We start from the raw sequence: 18,841 nt of genomic DNA on the forward strand, positions 1-18,841 counted from the left end.
GGTAATAATCAGCTGGTGGGAAGGGATGCTTAACCCTTCCCCACCCACCAAGTCTCCCCTTCAACTCTACAGCCTGGCCATTTGTTCCTTTAATTTGATTCAACTGGACTCCAATACTAGTGGATAAGTCCATCCATTGGGACAGGAAAGAATCCTAGCAGAATCTCAGGAGAAGGGCTAAGTACACTTGCCCCCCTTCCACCAGCCATTTCTCCTCTGCAAGTAACCCTGCACCCCATGTTATCCGTCAACCAGAAAACATGCATTTGGGAAATTATTTTAACAGGGAAGAATGCAAGAAGTTCAGCTTTTTAAAAAAGGTCATGACTGAGGCTTATACATTCATGCTCAATTCAAAATACTTGTATAAGGGGATAATAATTTTGAGAGGCAGGGAGAAAAAAACTCAGTCATCCACAAAAACCCGAGAGAAGCAGCCGCAGGACAAATGGAAGCGTGCGCGCGCGCACACACACACACAACTCATTTGTGCAAGTTGTAATCACAACATTTTGTGGTATTGTTGCAATTACAACTTGCATAACTGACTTTAAACATCAATGAGACAAGTGCATGGATCCAGCAGCTACGGGATGGAAAAGGTCCGAAGTAAAAAGTTTCTCATTCAGAAGTAGCACACCCAACGTCAAACAAGAGTCTGGTGTCATTATCATCTCTCAGCTGTCGCGTTCCTACCCCTCCCCAGACATTAGCAGGGCTAGTAGTGCTAGAAAGAATGTGGAACTAAACCAGGCATCCCCAACTTGAGGCCCTCCAGACGTTTTGGCCTACAACTCCCATGATCCCTAGCTAACAGGACCAGTGGTCAGGGATGATGGGAATTGTAGTCCAAAACATCTGGAGGGCCGAAGGTTGGGGATGCCTGAGCTAAACGAACCATCCTTCTAATGGACGTAAGCACCTTTACCTTTACAAAAGTAAACTTTTAAGTTAGCACAGGGTGAGAAACACGTGACCCTCCCAACCTTGCTGGATCACAACTGTCACCAGGAAAATGAGAAACAATTAGTGGAGCTTCTGGGGGATCCTGTTTTATTCCATTTTTTTTTCCATCAATGCCCTTGTGGGAGGGAAGGTGCAGAGATAACAGAGAGAAAAGCTCCAAAGATAGGCAGGATGAAACAGATGACCTTAGGAACTGGAGCGATATAAAATGGAATTAAACTCAAGAATACAGAGCCATGCCTCTGGGGAACAACAACTAGGTTTTATATTTTACTAGTGACTCCTACGCAGAAAGAACACAGGGGCAAAAAGGTCCAGGGATCCTCATCAATCACAAGAGAGCAACACAGTGATGCTCTCAAGGCTAGACTTTGGGGTCCAGAACTCCAGTGAACTGAGGCAGTGGGGAGGGAGACAGTCAGGCAGAACAGTAAGGCTGACTTAGCAGAGTTTGAAGTAAAACAAGTCCAGATTGCCATCTAAAGAAGGGGCCCCAAGTAAGACCCTTAGGCCCAGAGTCCAAAATGACCTAACTGCATCACTGGGGTCATGATCCAGCAGCAAAGCAGGTAAATGCCTGAATATGCCAGACAGGACATTTCTAGGGCTCATCTGCATCAAGTACAAAAAAAGTATTATGTCACCAAAAGACTAACGGATTTATTATGCCATATGATTTCATGGACAACAGTCCACTTAATCAGATGCATGAAAATGCACTTCCTACATCTGATGAAGTGGGTGTAGTCCACAAAAGCTTATGCCATAATAAATCTGTTAGTCTTCAAGGTGACACAGGGCTCTGTTGTTCTTCCTACAGCTGGCTAAGAGAGCTATCCCTCTGGAAACAGTATCATGAACACAGGAATGTTTAGGAACACAGGAAGTTGAATTATACCAAGCCAGGCGATTGGTCTGTCCACCTCAGTATTGTCTACCCAGGCAGCATCTTTCCAGAGAGAGACATTTCCCTTTGCCTGGTGAGACCATGAACCAAACCTGGGGAGGAGTGTGTGCTCTACGGGCTTCCCAGGCAGTTTTCCTTCCAGGCCCTGACAAGGTGAAGGCCTGTTTAGCTTCAGCAAGGTTGGTTGCTGGCTGCATCATTGTCTTTAAATCCATTCCCTAAGACTGAGGTGTAAGGAAGAAGGAAGAGAAAGGGATTGAATCAAGTCATCTTGGCACCATTAACGCTGCTCATTTTTACTCTCTGCCAATGGCACACAGTAATCTGAATGAAGGATCTTTTCTTAAAGTTGTCTTGGTAAAATAACTCGTGTTCCTTCTCATCCTTGCACACCAGTATAATATATTACTGCGGGTCCTAGCTCAGTGACAGAGCACATGGTTTTAATGTGGAAGGTCCCAGATTTAATGCTTGGCATGTCCAGGTAGGACTAGGAAAGGCTTCTATCTGAAACTCTGGGAGAGTGACTGGCAGCCAGTGTAGAAAATTCTGCACTAGGTGGGCCAGTGGTCTGATTCAGTGCAAAGAAGCTACCTATGTTTCTATGCACTGGCATAAAAGCAAGTTCTCACGGCCACAGTCATGTTTATCCCAGTTTTATGTTGTTGTTGACATCCGTCTGTCTCGAGAGACAATGGAGTGCTCCTCCAGGAGTGAAGTCAAACTGCTACATTTGCAGCACCCAAGTGACCTCCCTGGGGCGCAAGCCTGGGCCATGTGTATGGAGGTCCTGCGCTGCCCAGATGACAATATCTGCCCCCTCTCGGCCTTGCTGATGTGGTTCAAAGGAAAACAGAGAAATACAGTTGGCACCAGCTTGGCTGCAGGAGTTGCTGGCAGGAGGTGTATAAGACGCCATCCAACCGCCTTAGGGACTCCACTCCGGATTTGTGCCGGGTTTACGCCTTAGCCTTTTCTTCTCCTAAAGTTATCCCTCAACGCAGTGGAGGTTTAGAATCAGAGTTTTCCTTCTCCTAGATGGGCAGCCTTCCCAGGTTGGTAAGCCCCATCTGCCCATCACTTCCCTCTACAACACATGCAGAAACCGTCTTCCTGACCATCAGACCCACTATTGGTCTCGTCCACCAGAGTCTGCATTCACATGCAGGGGATCCCTCACAGTGGGTTTGAGACCCATCAGCTACCCTCACCTGGTTTAGCTGGCCAGTTAAAGCCATTTCCCAGGGTGTGGCTGTTGTCCCATGCTGACAGCTTCTAGGAGCCACAGGTGAGAACTGAGTGCAGGGTGGGAACCAAAGGTGGACAAACTACCCCAGAAGGAACACAACATGTCCCCCACCAGAGGTACTACCTCTTCACTAACACCCCATACATTCAATGTTGTAGGCCATTCTTTTACATACTCCACCAAGTAGCCTACCCCATGGTCCCCTAACCACCTGACATAAGGCTCTTACACATATATGCAGTCAGAGATCCCACACACCACCTATGTCTTAAAATTGCTCATTGTGTGAGGGCAGAGGCTGGCCCTATAAAGACTGAACAAAGCAACAGGCTCCTGCTTACAACCTTTTGGATGGACACCCCAACTCATGTGTGGTTTCTAAACCCCTGCCTGAAAAAGAATTCAACAAGAGAGTTCAGTGTTGGTTTGTGACTCGTCGACTTGTTTCATGGGCTTGTCCCCCATGCTACATTATCTCTTGCCTTCTGCTACCAACAGACCAGTGACCCAATCATAGATCTCAGACTTCTCAGATTCTGTTCCCTGAGCTTTGTCAAGTCATGGAAGGGAGAGATTTGTAGATACTGTATTCAATTATCAAAATAAAGTCCAGGAGTTTAGCTAGAGGCTCAGTTCACGTCAGGAAACTGGCAGAGTAGCCTAGGAAGGAGAGAACTTTATATGTCTGCAAGAGGATTCAAGATTCACCTTAATTGTGGGATATTATGGGAGCGAAAAGGCAGTGCTTAACCTGGAAAACATGGAGGTCCTGGGCATCTATCTCTTTCAACACTCCAAAGCTGGTCCAGAAGTAGGGTGGCCAGACGGAAAACAAGGACAGGACTCAGGCATGTTTAATAGTTGGGTAGAAGAGGGAAATTTCTTTCTTCCATTATTAAAGGTGCAGGAGTCCCACCCTCTTCTCCTGAAGAGGCACCCTCCTGAGGCGGGGGCATATTTGTGCCATCACAACCAAGAGTGCCTTCAGGGAGAGACCCACCTCACAAACTTTTTGAGGACTGTCCCTTCAGAAGGCTGTTGGTTTATCAAAGGTGGTGTGATGATTTATCACTGAGCAGTGTTAAGCAGGATGAAGAAGCTGGGGAAGACCCTCAAAATGCCAGAGTTGACCATCTTTTCTCAGCCTATGAAGCAATGCTAAATCTCACTTCCAACCTAAAACAAATATTAATAAATAGAAAAAATAACTTGGAGAAACAACTGATCACCCGGCCTTCCATTCTTATAGGTATATCGGGACTGATTCCCAATCCAACCACCCCTAGATCTAATAAGGGGCGGAAAAGAGAGAACTTCATCTCCTTTAATAACAAGCAGCCACCATCCGCATCTCTTTTTCAACTGCGCTGTGGGACCCTGCTAAACTGTGTTAGCGTGCAGACAAAAACTGGGAGAGAAACGCCTGAAGGAGGGAGAGGGAAGGCGTCGGTGTCACAAGACCTGCGGGCAAAAAAAAAAAAAAAAAAGGCTATGAACGAAGGTGCAAGCAGATCAAAGCTGAACCCAGGAAAGGTAAGGACACAGAGAGGCGCCCTGGGGACAGTGCAGCTGGTCACGGGGTAGAGGCATAGGGCAGCACCCACTGCAGAGAGCTAGAGCTCTGCCAGATCAACATTCACAAGGAAGGAACACTCTGGAACCGCAATGCCTCGGAGAGAGGTGAAAGGCGGCGGCGGGAGAGGAGGGGGAGGAGGTGGGATTTGGTCTGAAAGGAGCCCCAAACACGTTGTCACCAGAACGGTGCGGTGGACCAGGAGACCATCCCTGACAAGAAGGTCGGGCTGCATGGGGAGGGGGCAGCGCTGGTCCCTCCAGCCAGAGGCTGTTGCTGCCCGTGGAAGTTACTCACCTCGGCGGGCAGGAGCTCCCGTCTCGTTGCACCGTCCCATCGCGCTCCGTAGGGCAGCGGGGTGTGCGGGGAGCCGCCACCGGGAGCGGGGCAGCTGCTGGCCCCGCTGCTGCAAGCGGCCGTGCCTCTGGCTCCTCCTTCTGGCTCCGCTGCTGCTGCCGCCGCCGCCGTGGAGCTCCTGGAAGCAGCCAAACTCCAGGCAGGACTTAGCAGGCGCGTCTCTCTTGGTTGCGCGTGGCCTCCGCCTCCTGCTCCTCGCGCTCCTCCTCCCCGGGGCTGGCGGCGCGTCTCAGCCACTCAGCGCCGCCCCTGAGCCGGGGGAGGAAGCGCCTGCCGCCTATGGGAGCCCGGCCGGGGCGGGAGCCGGCTGCGCAGGCCAGCGGAGTCCTGGCTTTCGCTGGGGTTGTCCCTGTCAGCCGCCTGATTCCAACCGAGCAGCGAGGGAAGAAGGGAGGAGGAGGAGGAAGAGGGTGGAAAGGGCAGGCGGGATGCTCAGTCCTCCTTGCTCACCTTGTACATGTACTGTTTCCCATTCATGCTGCTCTGGTCTCCTTCAGTGTACAGGGTTTTGATAAAATAATACTTTGCAGGGTTGCCATTGCCGTTGTTGTTTTTAAAATGTGACTATTATGTTGCATTTTAATAAGTCTGAAAACTGTCAAGTGGGCAGGCTGCCTTATAGTATCTGTTTTGGTATGTCTGTTACGGAAGGGTGGAAGTTGATAAATGGTAGCATTTAGATCATATTTGGGATGCAAAGAGAAAAATACAAACTGCAGACCTGTGCCAGACAAGAAATTATTGGGTTAGCTTATGCAAGCCATCCTGGCCGGGCTAGCTAAGTGCAGAGCCGTTGATAGGTGTTTCAACAAAACCAGCCAAGAATCTGATGACAAAACTGAACAGATTAGGGCATGATACCCAGCTTCATGCAAAAGGTTGATTCCATAATGTAAGGTTTTTTAGAGGTGTTATTTGTGTTTTAATGGTGTTATTTGTGCTTTATTTTGTTTCTAGAGGGGTGGCCATGTTAATCTCTTCCTATGGAAACCAAGGGTCTTGTGGCACTGTAAAGGCTGACATATTGGCATAAGGTTTCATGGAGCAAAAGCTTGTGACATAATAAATGTGTTACTCTTTAAGATGCCACAAGAGTTCGTTATTTTTACATTTTGTGTGGTACCTGCTTGTTGCAGCAAAATGTCCATAGGGCTAAAAAGGAGGCTTCTACACTCTCATTCAGTGAGTGCAGAAGTGTTCCAAAAAAATGCTTGGGATTTTTGCATCCGGATGCTTACTGCTGAGGACAAACAGGTAGAGGAAGGCCCTTGTAAGAATATAAGAAGAGGCCTGCTGGGTCATATAATAAAGATCCATCTAGGCCTGCATACTGTTTTTTGTAAGCACCAGTCAGGTGCCTTTAGGAAATCCACTTAGACAACAGCCATTCCTTATCTGGATTTTGTTATCCTGCCTTATCACAATTGACAGAAATATCCTCAATGGATTTATCTGTTTCTCTTTTAAAACTATCTCTAAGCCAGCAGCTGGCACCACATCTTGTGGCAATGAGTTCTCTTAGAGAATGGTGGTGTCTTCCTTATCATGCTGCTTGCGAGCATTCAGAGGCCTCTGGATGACTGTTGTTGAAAATAGATGGATTAAGTGAGGCAACTCTTAAAGCAATGAAACACAAATCATGGCTTCCTGCTACTGGGACACTTTGAAGTGGGTTCCCTAGCAGCATGTCCACCCCAAAGCTTATTCAGGTATCGTGTGTTGCATGGACACCCTGCTCTATCTCGCCATACCATCTAAATTTGCTGAATCTCTGTAGGTGCAAGATTGGTGTCTGGAGGCAGTAATGAGCTGGGTGAGGACCAATAAAATGAAGCTAAATGGTACTGTGAATGGGTGATAGGTTCAGAATCTGAGGAGAAAGCCTCTTCTATATAGGATCACTCTCCCATCTGAGAAAGCATGTTCATAGTTGGGGGCACTCTTTGATTCTGAACTGCCTAGGGAACCTCAGCGGCAATGAGTGCCAAGCTCTAGCTATGGCTGTTCACAGACTGGCATAGCCTGGCCACAGTTACCACTGTTCTGGTAACCTTATGCTGTATTGCTGTAATGCTGTATTGGAAACAGGGAGTTTACATATGAAGACAGTCCAGCAGCTTCAGTTGGTGCAGAACATGGCTACCATTGGTAAGTGGTGCTTCTAAATGGGACCATATTACATCAGCTCTGGGCAAACTGATAGTTTGTTCTACTAGTCCAAATGCTAACTTACATAGTTCTGAACTACTTGGGTCTTAGTTACTTGTCCCAATTAACTGCCAGCCCATGCTCTAAGATCTGCTGAAGAGACTCTTCCCATTATCCTCACAGCAAGCATTGCTCATTGGATGATCACTTGTGTCAGTTATGGCACTTCATCTGTGCAATTCCCTCCCAAGAAGTGTGGTTGGCTACCTCATTACTGAGTTTCAGGCATGGCTTTTAAATAAGTGCTTTGGGACCAAGTTAGTTGTTTATGTATACTGTGATGGAATTAAGATCTCTACTGTGGTCACTGTTGCATTGATTTGATGTGGGGTTACTGGCTTCTACATTTAAGTTTTGCATTTTTAATGGGTTACTATTTATCGTATGAACCAAATATCATTTTTATTAGCTTAATCAGCTATATATTTAAAGTGTGGTTTACAAATCAAATAGGCAACTTTATTAGCTGTGTTATTTAGTACCAGACTTACTAAATAAATTCTCTCCAACAGGTTTAATTTACCTCCAAAGGTTCACTCTTCCATCATCTCCCAAGACAGACGGATGCCAGCAACAACAAAAGTAGTACCAATTGTTTTAGACTGCAGTCCAAAACACATTTACCCACTGAAGATAATGTGGGCTACTTCTGAGTAAACCTGTGCATTATGTTGTTTATGTGTTTTGTAGTGGTGTTTTTTTTAATGGAACCCTATAACTGGCTTTTTCACATTACAAATATACTACAGGGTGTGACTCAGTTACAAGAAAAATTCAGTTACAACCCATTCTCAGTCATGCTTACCCAAGAAGCAGACTACATTGATGTCAAAGGGACTTTCTTCCAAGAATATCTTCTTAGATTACATAAACCCAAGTGTTCTGAGCCACTTTCAAGCAAGAATGTGGAATTTCTGGTCCTCCAAAATGTGCTCCCATCATCTTCATTTGCCTTGCTGGCTGGGGCTGTTAGGAGTTAGATTCCAATAACCTCTGGAGGCTCCTCATCACTGCCTTTAAAACACTGAACAGCTTTATTGTAGCATAAGTTTTTACAGGAGAGGCAGGGAGCCTCATTTTCAGGGAACAAATATGGTTTCTCTCCAGGCCCCACACTCCTTGAGTACTTTGACCTGGCTAGAATGTGCCTTTTAAGCTGTGATCATGCCTCTCGCTTGCCTTGAAGGGGGTTTGTAGAGGTGCATAGTACAGCGGTACCTTGGGTTAAGAACTTAATTCGTTCTGGAGGTCCGTTCTTAACCTGAGGTACCACTCTAGCTAATGGGGCCTCCCACTGCTGCCTCCTACTGCTGCCGCCATGCGATTTCTGTTCTCATCCTGAAGCAAAGTTCTTAACCCAAGGTACTTTTTCTGGGTTAGCAGCGTCTATAACCCGAGGTACCACTGCATAGTTGTATGCTTAAGTAGAAACCTCCAACTTTTGCATGGCTGGAATGTATCCTACCGTGCAAACATAGGAGTTGCATCCATTGCTGTGCATCTGGCTACATCAACAATGGGAATGCAGCCCTCATTAAGGAATGTGGTGCTTGGGCTGAAAAAGGCCACCACCCTGCATTACAGCCACAGATCTATCGCACTGCAATCCTATGCCTTGCCTGCTCCAAAGTCATTTCCTAGCGAGTTCAGTGGGACATAGGCTGCAAAGACACCATACACTGAATAGCTCTCCCCCGTCCACAGAATCCTGGGAACTGTGGTGTATTCTGGGTGCCGGGAATTGTAGCTCCATGAGGGTTTCCACAATTATTGGTGAGTGTGTGATGTGCTTTAAATACAGGGTGTGTACACCAGCTTACTCTCAGTTCAGTGTGTATGGTTGCAACCTGCAAATCATGTACTAAAAGTTAAGTACAGTATAACCCACCCTTTATCCATACAGATGACAGGGTGGTGTTACAAAGGTGATTAATCATGCCGAAACAATACAGGGAGTGTGTGTGGAGGGGAACATACACCGTGAATCAATAAACCAACATCACCATCAAAGAAAGAAGCGCAAAATTTTTGGGTTGTTGTTTTTTTGGCTGGGATGAATCATGGAGCGTGCGTAGGACTGCGGCCCGAGCAGCACCCTAGGGCGCGAACACCAATGCAAGGCAACCTTCGCGGGTGCCCGCCATGCGGAGCGAGATCCGTAACGTGTGAACGGCCAACCTTCCCCCCCCCCTCCCGGCTGGGCGAGCAGGCAATGGGTAACAGGGGAAGGGCGGCGCTTCCGCTTCGCCTTGAAGAGGAGCCTCCTCCCCCTTCCCGGGGGTCATCGCGAGCGGCTGCTTGGACTTGTCGCGAGCGCTCGTCTCCGTTTCCGCCGCTGGGGCAGGAAGAGATGACGGGCGACGGAGGCGCTTGAGAGACAGCCAGGCCGGACGAACGAACGACCGACCCCACCGGCCGCCATGGCGGAGGATTCGGAGCTGGAGAGGTGAGGCTGCTGGCAGGTGGGGAGAGGCGCCGGGTGGGGGAGGGGGGAAGAAGGCGGAGGGTTACTCCTCGAATAGGCGGAGGTGGGCAGTGGTGAGGCGCCAAGGTAGGCCTCGGGGAAAAAGGGCTCCCTCGTAGCGCTGCGCAGAAGCTGCTTTCGTGAGTCGGTGGGCGCCTGACTAGAAGCGGAACCAGCGCCTTGACTTAAATCCAACGGGGAGAAGCGAGCGGTGGTGGTGGTGCGGAACCTCGGCAGGCCGACTTTAAAAAATACCGTTTATTACGTAATAAACATGGTTCCCCCTCGCAGGCCGGCCTTGCAATCCTGTATACGTTGTCTCCTTGGAAGTAAGCCCTGCTGAATTCAACGGTGCTTACTCCCAGGTTGGGCAGCGTGTCTAAAGCTGCAGTTTTTTTCGGCCCTTTCTTTATATTTATGGCGGAGCAAGCTTCAAGACAGACTTTGGAATGTCGAGGTCTCGCATTTTATGGCCCTCCCTTCAATCTTCCGCACAGCAGTGACTTTTTTATTAATTATCGCTATGCATCTCGAGTACTTGAGTACACGCCTAATATTTGTTATTTTGTTCGTTTATTTCGTTTATATCCCACCCTCCCGGAGGAGCTCATGGGTGGCAAGTGCATGTGTAGTATAATAATAAGAGCAAATACGATAAAAAAAAAGCAACGGAACATCTGTAAAAACAGATGTAACTGAACCATATGTCTGGATAAAACTGCCAAAACGGAAGTGTTTTCAGCGGGTGTCTAAAAGTGTTGCCTGCCTAACATCAACAGGCAGAGTTTTCCAAAGTACATTATAAAAGGGTAAAGGGACCCCCGACCGTTAGGTCCAGTTGTGGCCGACTCTGGGGTTGCGGCGCGCATTTCGCTTTATTGGCCGAGGGAGCCAGCGTACAGCTCCGGGTCATGTGGCCAGCATGGCTAAGTCACTTCTGGCGAAGCAGAGCAGCGCACGGAAATGCCGTTTACCTTCCCGCTGTAGCGGTACCTATTTATCTACTTGCACTTTGACGTGCTTTCAAACTGCTAGGTTGGCAGGAGCAGGGACCGAGCAACGGGAGCTCACCCCGTTGCGGGGATCTGAACCGCCAACCTTCTAATCGGCAAGTTCTAGGCACCACCCGCGTCCCAAAAGTACTTTATAGGTACTGCCAAATGCAGAACATTCACTTCTTGGACTTCTAGAAGTGCAAGTTCTGCAGATGAAAGTGATCAAGTCTGTGTGGGGCAGTGGCGGAGCTTGGGTCTCAAATTTAAGCAGCACCCTGCGCAACACCAAAATTTGGTGCCCCCTCCCCACATCTCATGCTCCATTCTAAAGCATAGTTGCAGCATCCCTGAGGCTCCACACCCCATGTGACTGAACCAGTTGGGCTCTTCTAAATCCACCTCTGTATGGGGTAAGTATAGTGGTGCCTCGCAAGACGAAATTAATTCGTTCCGCAAGTCTCTTCGTCTTGCGGTTTTTTCGTCTTGCGATGCACGGTTTCCCATAGGAATGCATTGAAAATCAATTAATGCGTTCCTAGGGAAACCGCCTTCAGACCAGGTCCGGGGACAGTCTGTCCCCGGACCTCTTCTGAAGGCTGGGGGGGGGACAAGGGCTTTTCTTCCCACCCCCAGCATTTTAAAAAACCCTGGGACAGCGGAGGACTTCTCCGCTGTCGGGGCGATCTTAAAATGCTGGCGGGCGGCATTTTAAAATCGCCCCGGACAGCGGAGGACTTCTCCGCTGTCCGGGGAGATTTAAAAGCCCCTGGGAAGGCAGGCAGGGGGGACAAAGACTTTCGCCCCCTGCCCGCCTTCAGAAGGTGTCCCCGCCCCACTTCGGAACAGCTTTCCGAAGTGGGGCGGCTGGGGCAGGTGTCCCCGCCCCCCCCCGCCCCACTTCGGAACAGCTTTCCGAAGTGGGGCGGCTGGGGCAGGTGTCCCCGCCCCCCCGCCCCACTTCGGAACAGCTTTCCGAAGTGGGGCGGCTGGGGCAGGTGTCCCCGCCCCCCCTCCCCACTTCGGAACAGCTTTCCGAAGTGGGGCGGCTGGGGCAGGTGTCCCCGCCCCCCTCCCCACTTCGGAACAGCTTTCCAAAGTGGGGCGGCTGGGGCAGGTGTCCCCGCCCCCCCTCCCCACTTCGGAACAGCTTTCCGAAGTGGGGCGGCTGGGGCAGGTGTCCCCGCCCCCCCGCCCCCCTTCGGAACAGCTTTCCGAAGTGGGGCGGCTGGGGCAGGTGTCCCCGCCCCCCCGCCCCCCTTCGGAACAGCTTTCCGAAGTGGGGCGGCTGGGGCAGGTGTCCCCGCCCCCCCGCCCCACTTCGGAACAGCGTTTTAAAATGCTGGGGGTCGGGAGCGAAGCGCTGCCGACCTCCAGCATTTTAAAATCTCCCCGTGTCCCAGGAAGATTTTAAAATGCTGGGGGTCGGGCTGCCGACCCCCAGCATTTTAAAACCTTCCCGGGACACGGGGAGATTTTAAAATGCTGGGGGGTCGGCAGCTAACGCTTCGCTCCCGACCCCCAGCATTTTAAAATCTCCCCGGGACAGAGACTTCTCTGCTGTCCCTTGGAGATTTTAAAATGCTGGGGGTCGGCAGCGAACGCTTCGCTCCCGCCCGCCAGCATTTTAAGATCGCCCGGGGCAGGCGGGGGGGAGCAAAGACTTTTGCCCCCCGCCGGCCTTCAGAAGAGGTCCTCTTCTGAAGGCCGGCTGTGGGCGAAAGTCTTTGCTCCCGACCGCCAGCATTTCCCTATGGGCTTTCGTCTTGCGATGCAAGCCCATAGGGAAATTCGTCTTGCGAAGCGCCTCCAAAACAGAAAACCCTTTCGTCTTGCGGGTTTTCCGTCTTGCGAGGCATTCGTCTTGCGGGGTACCACTGTAAATTGGTCCCAAGCCATTCAGGGCTTTGTATACTAATAATAACACCTTGAACTCAGCCCAGCAGCAAACTGGCAGCCAATGTACAGCTTTAAGCACAGGTGTAATACACTGACAGATTCTTACTCCTGTCATCAATTGTGCTGCTGCCTTTTGCACTAACTGCAGCTTTCAAATGGAGCACAGGACAAGCCCCATGTGGAGTACATTGCAGTAGTACAGTACTGAAGTTGACAATGCCCGAACCACTGCAGTGAAAAGTAAATTCCATTGAGTTCCATGGGCCTTACCCCCAGGTAAATGGGTTAAGAATCACAGCTTTAGCATAACAGTAGTAGTTGTAGTGAAAGTATATAGAATAATTAATGTGGTAGTAGTAATAATAATAATAATAATGTTGTCAATATATTTAAATATAATATTTAGGTATTTTCCAGTACAATCTTATGCATCTTTACTTAGAAGAGTAAACGGCTTGATAGCTCTAACTCCAACATCTTGGTGTGCTTAGAATTGCAGGCTTTGTTACTTTGAGCAAATTGATGTTTCTAGATCAGTTCGTGTGGACTCTCATCCATGCACGACTGTTGAGGTACAGGAACTCTGGCATCAGGTAAAGCCTTGGTTATTCACCCAGGCCTTTGCAGGAGTGTAAGGTCCAATTCCGTGTGCTGCTCTGGTTCGCCAGAAGCGGCTTAGTCATGCTGGCCACATGACCCGGAAGCTGTACGCGGCTCCCTCGGCCAATAAAGCGAGATGAGCCCCAGAGTCATCCACGACTGGAGCTAATAGTCAGGGGTCCCTTTACCTTTAAGGTCCAATTACAACCTAAAAAGCATGCAATGTATTTGCCTTGTTTTAGGTTGGTATTTATTTATTTATCTTGGAACCAGCTCTTGCAGGGTGGCTAACATCCATAATAAAGCAGCATTAAACACAATCTTAAAATCACAATTAAAACCACATATCAACAAAATATAATGTGTATAACAGTTAACAGCATGTTAGATCATGAAGAGGTAACACCATTTTCGCTTAGGTTCTGAAGGCATGCAGCAACAAATAAGTTTTGAACAATGTTCCTGAACAATACCAGTGTAGGGGGCAACTGACTTCCTATAGGGAGTTCATCCCTAGGGTGCTACTGCCAAGGAGGCCCTGCATGATATGGTAGCCCTGTGGACTGCACTCAAAGGTACCACCAGCAAACCCTTCCCAGGCAGTCTTAAAACTTGGGCTGGCTGGTAGTAAGGAAGGTGATCCTTCAAGTACTTTGGTCCTCAGCCATTTAGTGCTTTGTACATTAATACCAATGCCTTGGAATTGGGTCTAGTAGCTCACTGGCAGCTAGTGCTGTTCTTTCAGGATCAGTGCAATATGATCCCATCTCACTGTGCTCAACAACATCCAGGCAATGGCATTCTGCATCAGCCACAGCTTTCAGACCATCTTCAAGGGAAGCCTCATTTATGCTGTCCATTTATGTATATTTTATTGCTACTCTGGAATGGCTTTTTGAAAGATTTGAAAGGAAGCAGGTGGGACTAATAGGTGGATCCTGCATGGAAACAGATAATGCTCTAGATGGGAGTCCTGAAGGATTTGGCATCCATTTCAGGACATCTTGAAGCAAAGCTAATAGGCAAGCCAGCAGTTCAACAGAGGTTCTAATATTACTCGCCTCATGGCCTCAAAATACTAAGTTATGATTCAGAGTTCTCTGGGGCAGTGACAGGCCCATTCTAAGTGTAGCATCCTCCTGTATTCCTCATCTTTTCCTATTCACTTTGGCTAAGTGCCTGGGGAATAATCACAGCACCGCACTCTATCACATTGGACAGTTATCTTGGCAGTTGGTATTTGGAAAAGCCTCATGCAGGGCCTAGGAACAGGAGGCAATTCCTGAACAGGTAGGGAGCTTAAGAACTCCTGGGGAGGTACAGAAGATAATGGCATAAGAAGTCCTAAAGCCGGATAAGGGGAAAAGGAGAAAGTAATTGGGGCTGAGAGGTAGAAGCCTTCAAAGGAGGATAGCAGGATAGAGGGATTTAAATAAAAGCAAGTTAAAGTGGCAATGGTAAAGACCAATTTAAATCAAATTTCCTCTTGATAACTGCATATGTTTGTTAAACAGTGGTGCAGAACTGACCATTTTAAACTGTCTTGATATGTAACTGAATAGACTGTTATTTACTTCCATCTATTTGTTGCACTGAACACTTTTTGCACGTTCCCTTTCTTTAAAATATTCCCATTTAGGGAATAAATAGTTATAATTAAATAAATGGAGTGAGATTGCTTCAGTCCCCCATTGGTGCTGAATCTTTCCATCCCAGTTTGGGTCTTTCCTCTGGATAAACTGCCGTTTGAAAAGAAATGGTTATATCTTGCAGGTCTGTATGGCGACTCGTGCAGTTTAAGCTGTTAAAGAGAGAAATGGCTAATTGAATGAGGATAAACAATGCTTACTTTACAGTTTCAGTTTGTTTTGATTCTAGAACAGTAGCTTTAATGAGCTTGCAGTGGGTCAGTAGTTTGCACTAGCTTTCTTTTTCCATCAACAACTGCAAAAAATAGATCTGCCAATACTGGAAAATTGATCAAATTTAGTTATTATTTTTAATCTCCTTAAATGTTTAGAAAGGCAGTGGAAGAACTTCTGACAGAGGCCAAGCGTGGGAAAACCAGAGCAGAAACTATGGGAGCCATGGGCTGGTAAGTTATTGAAGCTAAACCAATGTTGGTGTTTTTCTAAAATACAGTTTTTTGGGGGAAACGGACACTGTGTCTGCAATCGTAAATATGTTTATTAGACAGTAAGCCCCACTGGACATGGTGGAAAATATGTTGTATTGAACATGCATAGACAGCACTGTTAATCTTCCATAACTGAATTGGATGATAATCTTGCTGTTTTATGTTAATTGCACATGCAAGAAATTCCATTGAAATTAATAAGAATTAAGTCCACGTAATTCATGTTAGAGCAAACGTTAATTTTTCTGAAAGCAAACATAGTCTGTTACAGTCAGTAACCATGGATCATGCTAAGCAAACATTTTTACACTTTCCTGGCAAAATACTCCTATGTTTCTGTGCTGTTGAAAGTAGTAGAACACCCCAGTGCACAAGCATTCCATTAGTTGCTTCAAGAGGTGTCCAACTCTGCCACCACTCCTATATATATATTTTTACCATTTTCCTTATCCTTTGAGATGCCTCAAGAAACCAGCAGAGCTTGTTTCCTCCCTACGGATTATCCCAAACCCAATGTGGAATCAAGCTCTTCCAGAACCTCTTCCATCTAATTCCCTTTCTCGTAAGATAAATAACGGGCCTTGAGGCAGGGGAAGAGAAAGGTGGCTATGTCCAAAGGTTCATGGTGAGCTGGCTCTTTTTTTTAAAAAAAACTTTTTTAAAAAAAGTTGTCAGAGATCCATAACAGCAACAGTGTGATTTGATGAGCAGCATAAATTGGACTTAAATATCTAGCAACTGCTTAGACGTGTAGAATACACAGGGTTTCTTAATTTCAATGAACCCTGCTGCTTAAAACTGCTTTAAAGCCTGTTCTTAATCAAGGTCCTAAGTTCATAGCATTCTTGAACTGCATTTCTGTATATGATGATTTTCTTATTAACTTGCTTTGATGGGCGGTGACTTTCTGCGGTCTCAATCAAAAGTCCTTCTGTGTCATAAAATCTTAATATGTTATCTTAATATATATCTCCTCTGTATAGAATCTGGCTGTTGCTTTGAAGTCAGTGTTAAAAGGCAAACATCTTGATTGTTTCTTTCTGTACTCCAAGTTTACACTAGGTGGCATGCAAGGAAAGCCAAAAGCGTGCATAGTTGAGCTACTTGATTTGGATATTCGCAGCATCTGTGTCTCTTGTGTGAGATATTTATGTTGTTGCTTTCTAATGCAGGATGAAGTGCCCTCTTGCCAGCACAAATAAAAGGTTTCTGATTAATACTATTAAGAACACACTGCACTCCCCGAAGGAGCAAGAGCAGGGACAAAACCATCAAGAAGACGATAAGGAATCTGAACCAAACCAGAGCAGGGAGGAAAGCAAGCCAAAGAGACACAGATCCCACCCATACAAACCTAGCTTTCGGTCTAGAAGAAGGGTAAGCTCTTCTCCTCCTAGGCACCACCGGAACAGGAACCAGCACTCAAAGGACAAGCATGAACAGCGATCAAGCAAATGAGGAGGAACCCGTGCCATTCCAAGAATGAAATTAAACACTGAACTGTTTGGGTGGGTGGGTGAGAATGTTTAACTATTTTGTAATAGAGGGCATTGTTCAGTACAGATTTCCATGTTGGCAACAGCTTTTTAGAGACAAGCAAATCCCGCTCCTCATGAACTTTCTTTGAGGAGTTCTTGTATTCTTTAAAGCTGTCAGTGTGTTCCTTCTGTTTTTCCCCCTGCCCTCCAGTCTTCAACCAATTAAAGTTGTTACTTTGTATAGTTGTAACATGTTGAGTGCTTTGCACAAACCGTTTGGAAACAATTTATTTAGACAAATATACACGGCGGTGTATTCGGTACATGGTAAGTTATTTTGCTTCCCAATTCCTTCAAGGAAGCTACTAAATCTTAGTTTGTAAAAGCAAAAAACAAAACAAAGATACTCCAGGTACAGAAAATGTGATATGCTTCTTGGCCTGCACATAGATGAATTTTAATAAGTTTACTGTGCTTGTAACCTGAAAATGACTGATGTTACAGATAAGTAAATGCAGGTTAGGCTAAATGTATATTGGTAAACAAACTACCCAGACTGAGTGACTCTTGTGTCCATGTGGGAACTCCAGTGCCCACATGGAACTGCATGAACAATAGATCCTCATTCACTTCAAACTTGGGGAGAAGGCATCGGACATGTTATCTGTTTGTGTGCACAGAATATTTCCCAATGCTGAAGTGAATTCTGGCACCCTTTTTTGACCTAGAGTTGTGTGTACACTTGGAACCTGTGAAATCACAGCTGTGGGCTGGATCTGAAATTGGCTTTCATTGTTTTGCATCCATTGGTGTAAATGATGATTTGTGAAGGATCAATAATGAATGCAACTGCTTGGGACATCTCTTGAATGGCAATGGAATGAAAAGTCTTGAGGGATACATTTTTCATCACAAATTGCTGAATGCTTTTGCAAAACAATACAGACAATTGCCACCTAAAGTCTGACTGCTGTCTAGTTACAGTTGTATTGGTCAAGTTCTCAGTGTTTCCTTACCTGCAGATAATTGATCCTTGTCATTTCTCTATTGTATGGAAACATTAACATTTAAATCCTTAGGCAAAGTTGTTTGTATGGTTAAGCTGTTTTCAACCTTGGGTAGTTTTCCTGAGTTAACATTAAACTTGAACTGTGTTACTAAAATGCGTTGTGTTCATTTCCTTTATATGTTAACAGATTCATCAGTCTTTCAGAATTAATACACATTCTGTTGCCAAAGATAAACAAAACACATATTCGGTTTATTAAGCATACTGCAAATGGTCATCCTAGAACTTGTTTCTTGGGGAGAAAAAAAAAAGAGGTCTTAAGCTTTGAAATATTAACTTTAAAATAGTTGTTTTAGTACAGTGTTAATCCTTAATTTACTCAAAAGCACTTAATAGCATAAAACAAGCCTGCTGGCTCCTGCCAATGACACCTCTAGTCTAGCATTCTGCTTTCACAGTGACCAGATGCTGATGGGAAGCCCCAAACTGGACTAGAGAACACAGCATTCTTCCCACCTGTGAATCCCAGCAACAGTACTAACCATTCTGGCTGGGAGTCTCTGATAGCCTTCCCTTCTATGAATTTGTCTAATCCTCTTGTAAACAGTCCCCAATTAATTGATGATGGCAACAAATAAACAACAAGCTAGCAATCTTGTTAACTGAGTTAGTCAATGTTTTTATTTTATATGGGCAGAAATAAATCATTCCTGTTACTAGTACCTTAAAATTATAATCTGTAATAAAGCTCTGTACATATATTTAAAAACAAGGCAGTCCCTTGGTTAGGGTCTAATAAGGCTCAACACAGAAGGAAAAATGAATGGGGAAGGAAGAGGGAAGCCAGCATGCTGACATGGGTATTTACTTGTTTTTAATCATTCTATCCTGCATTTCATCCACTAGAGCAGGCTAACCTGTGGCATTTTAGATGTGGATTACAGCTCCCGTCAGCCTCAACCATCTGGAATAGTGGGAGTTGTAGTCCAACAGCAACTGGAA

General features: G+C 46.4%; 2 protein-coding genes and 1 long non-coding RNA gene across 4 annotated transcripts in view; 2 read left to right on the forward strand and 1 right to left on the reverse strand.

The window, feature by feature from the left end:
- The window catches only part of LNX2 (ligand of numb-protein X 2), a 74,509-nt gene extending 69,308 nt beyond the window's left edge, over positions 1-5,201 (reverse strand). Inside the window, exon 1 of the mRNA XM_082220281.1 lies at positions 4,993-5,201. The gene's annotated coding sequence lies outside the window, so the exon portion shown is untranslated. The remainder of the gene's footprint in view (positions 1-4,992) is intronic.
- Positions 5,202-9,538: 4,337 nt separating this feature from the next.
- POLR1D (RNA polymerase I and III subunit D) lies at positions 9,539-17,993 on the forward strand. Of its 2 annotated transcripts, XM_082220358.1 has the most exons (4): positions 9,539-9,706; positions 13,107-13,208; positions 15,236-15,310; positions 16,525-17,993. In XM_082220358.1, the coding sequence occupies exons 1-4, from the start codon at positions 9,681-9,683 to the stop codon at positions 16,808-16,810; spliced, it is 489 nt and encodes a 162-aa protein (XP_082076484.1). In that variant the 5' UTR covers positions 9,539-9,680; the 3' UTR covers positions 16,811-17,993. The 2 variants fall into 2 exon arrangements, with proteins under 2 accessions (XP_082076484.1, XP_082076485.1); XM_082220359.1 differs by lacking the exon at positions 13,107-13,208 and having other exon boundaries at positions 9,545-9,706.
- Positions 15,317-15,992, forward strand: LOC309531066. The gene is made up of 2 exons (XR_014219047.1): positions 15,317-15,560; positions 15,605-15,992. It is a non-coding gene; the product is annotated as an uncharacterized lncRNA (long non-coding RNA).
- Positions 17,994-18,841: the final 848 nt, after the last annotated feature.

The sequence above is a fragment of the Podarcis vaucheri genome, assembly GCF_965113315.1.
Source record: "Podarcis vaucheri genome assembly, chromosome: 4".
Classification (NCBI taxonomy): Eukaryota; Metazoa; Chordata; class Lepidosauria; order Squamata; family Lacertidae; genus Podarcis; species Podarcis vaucheri.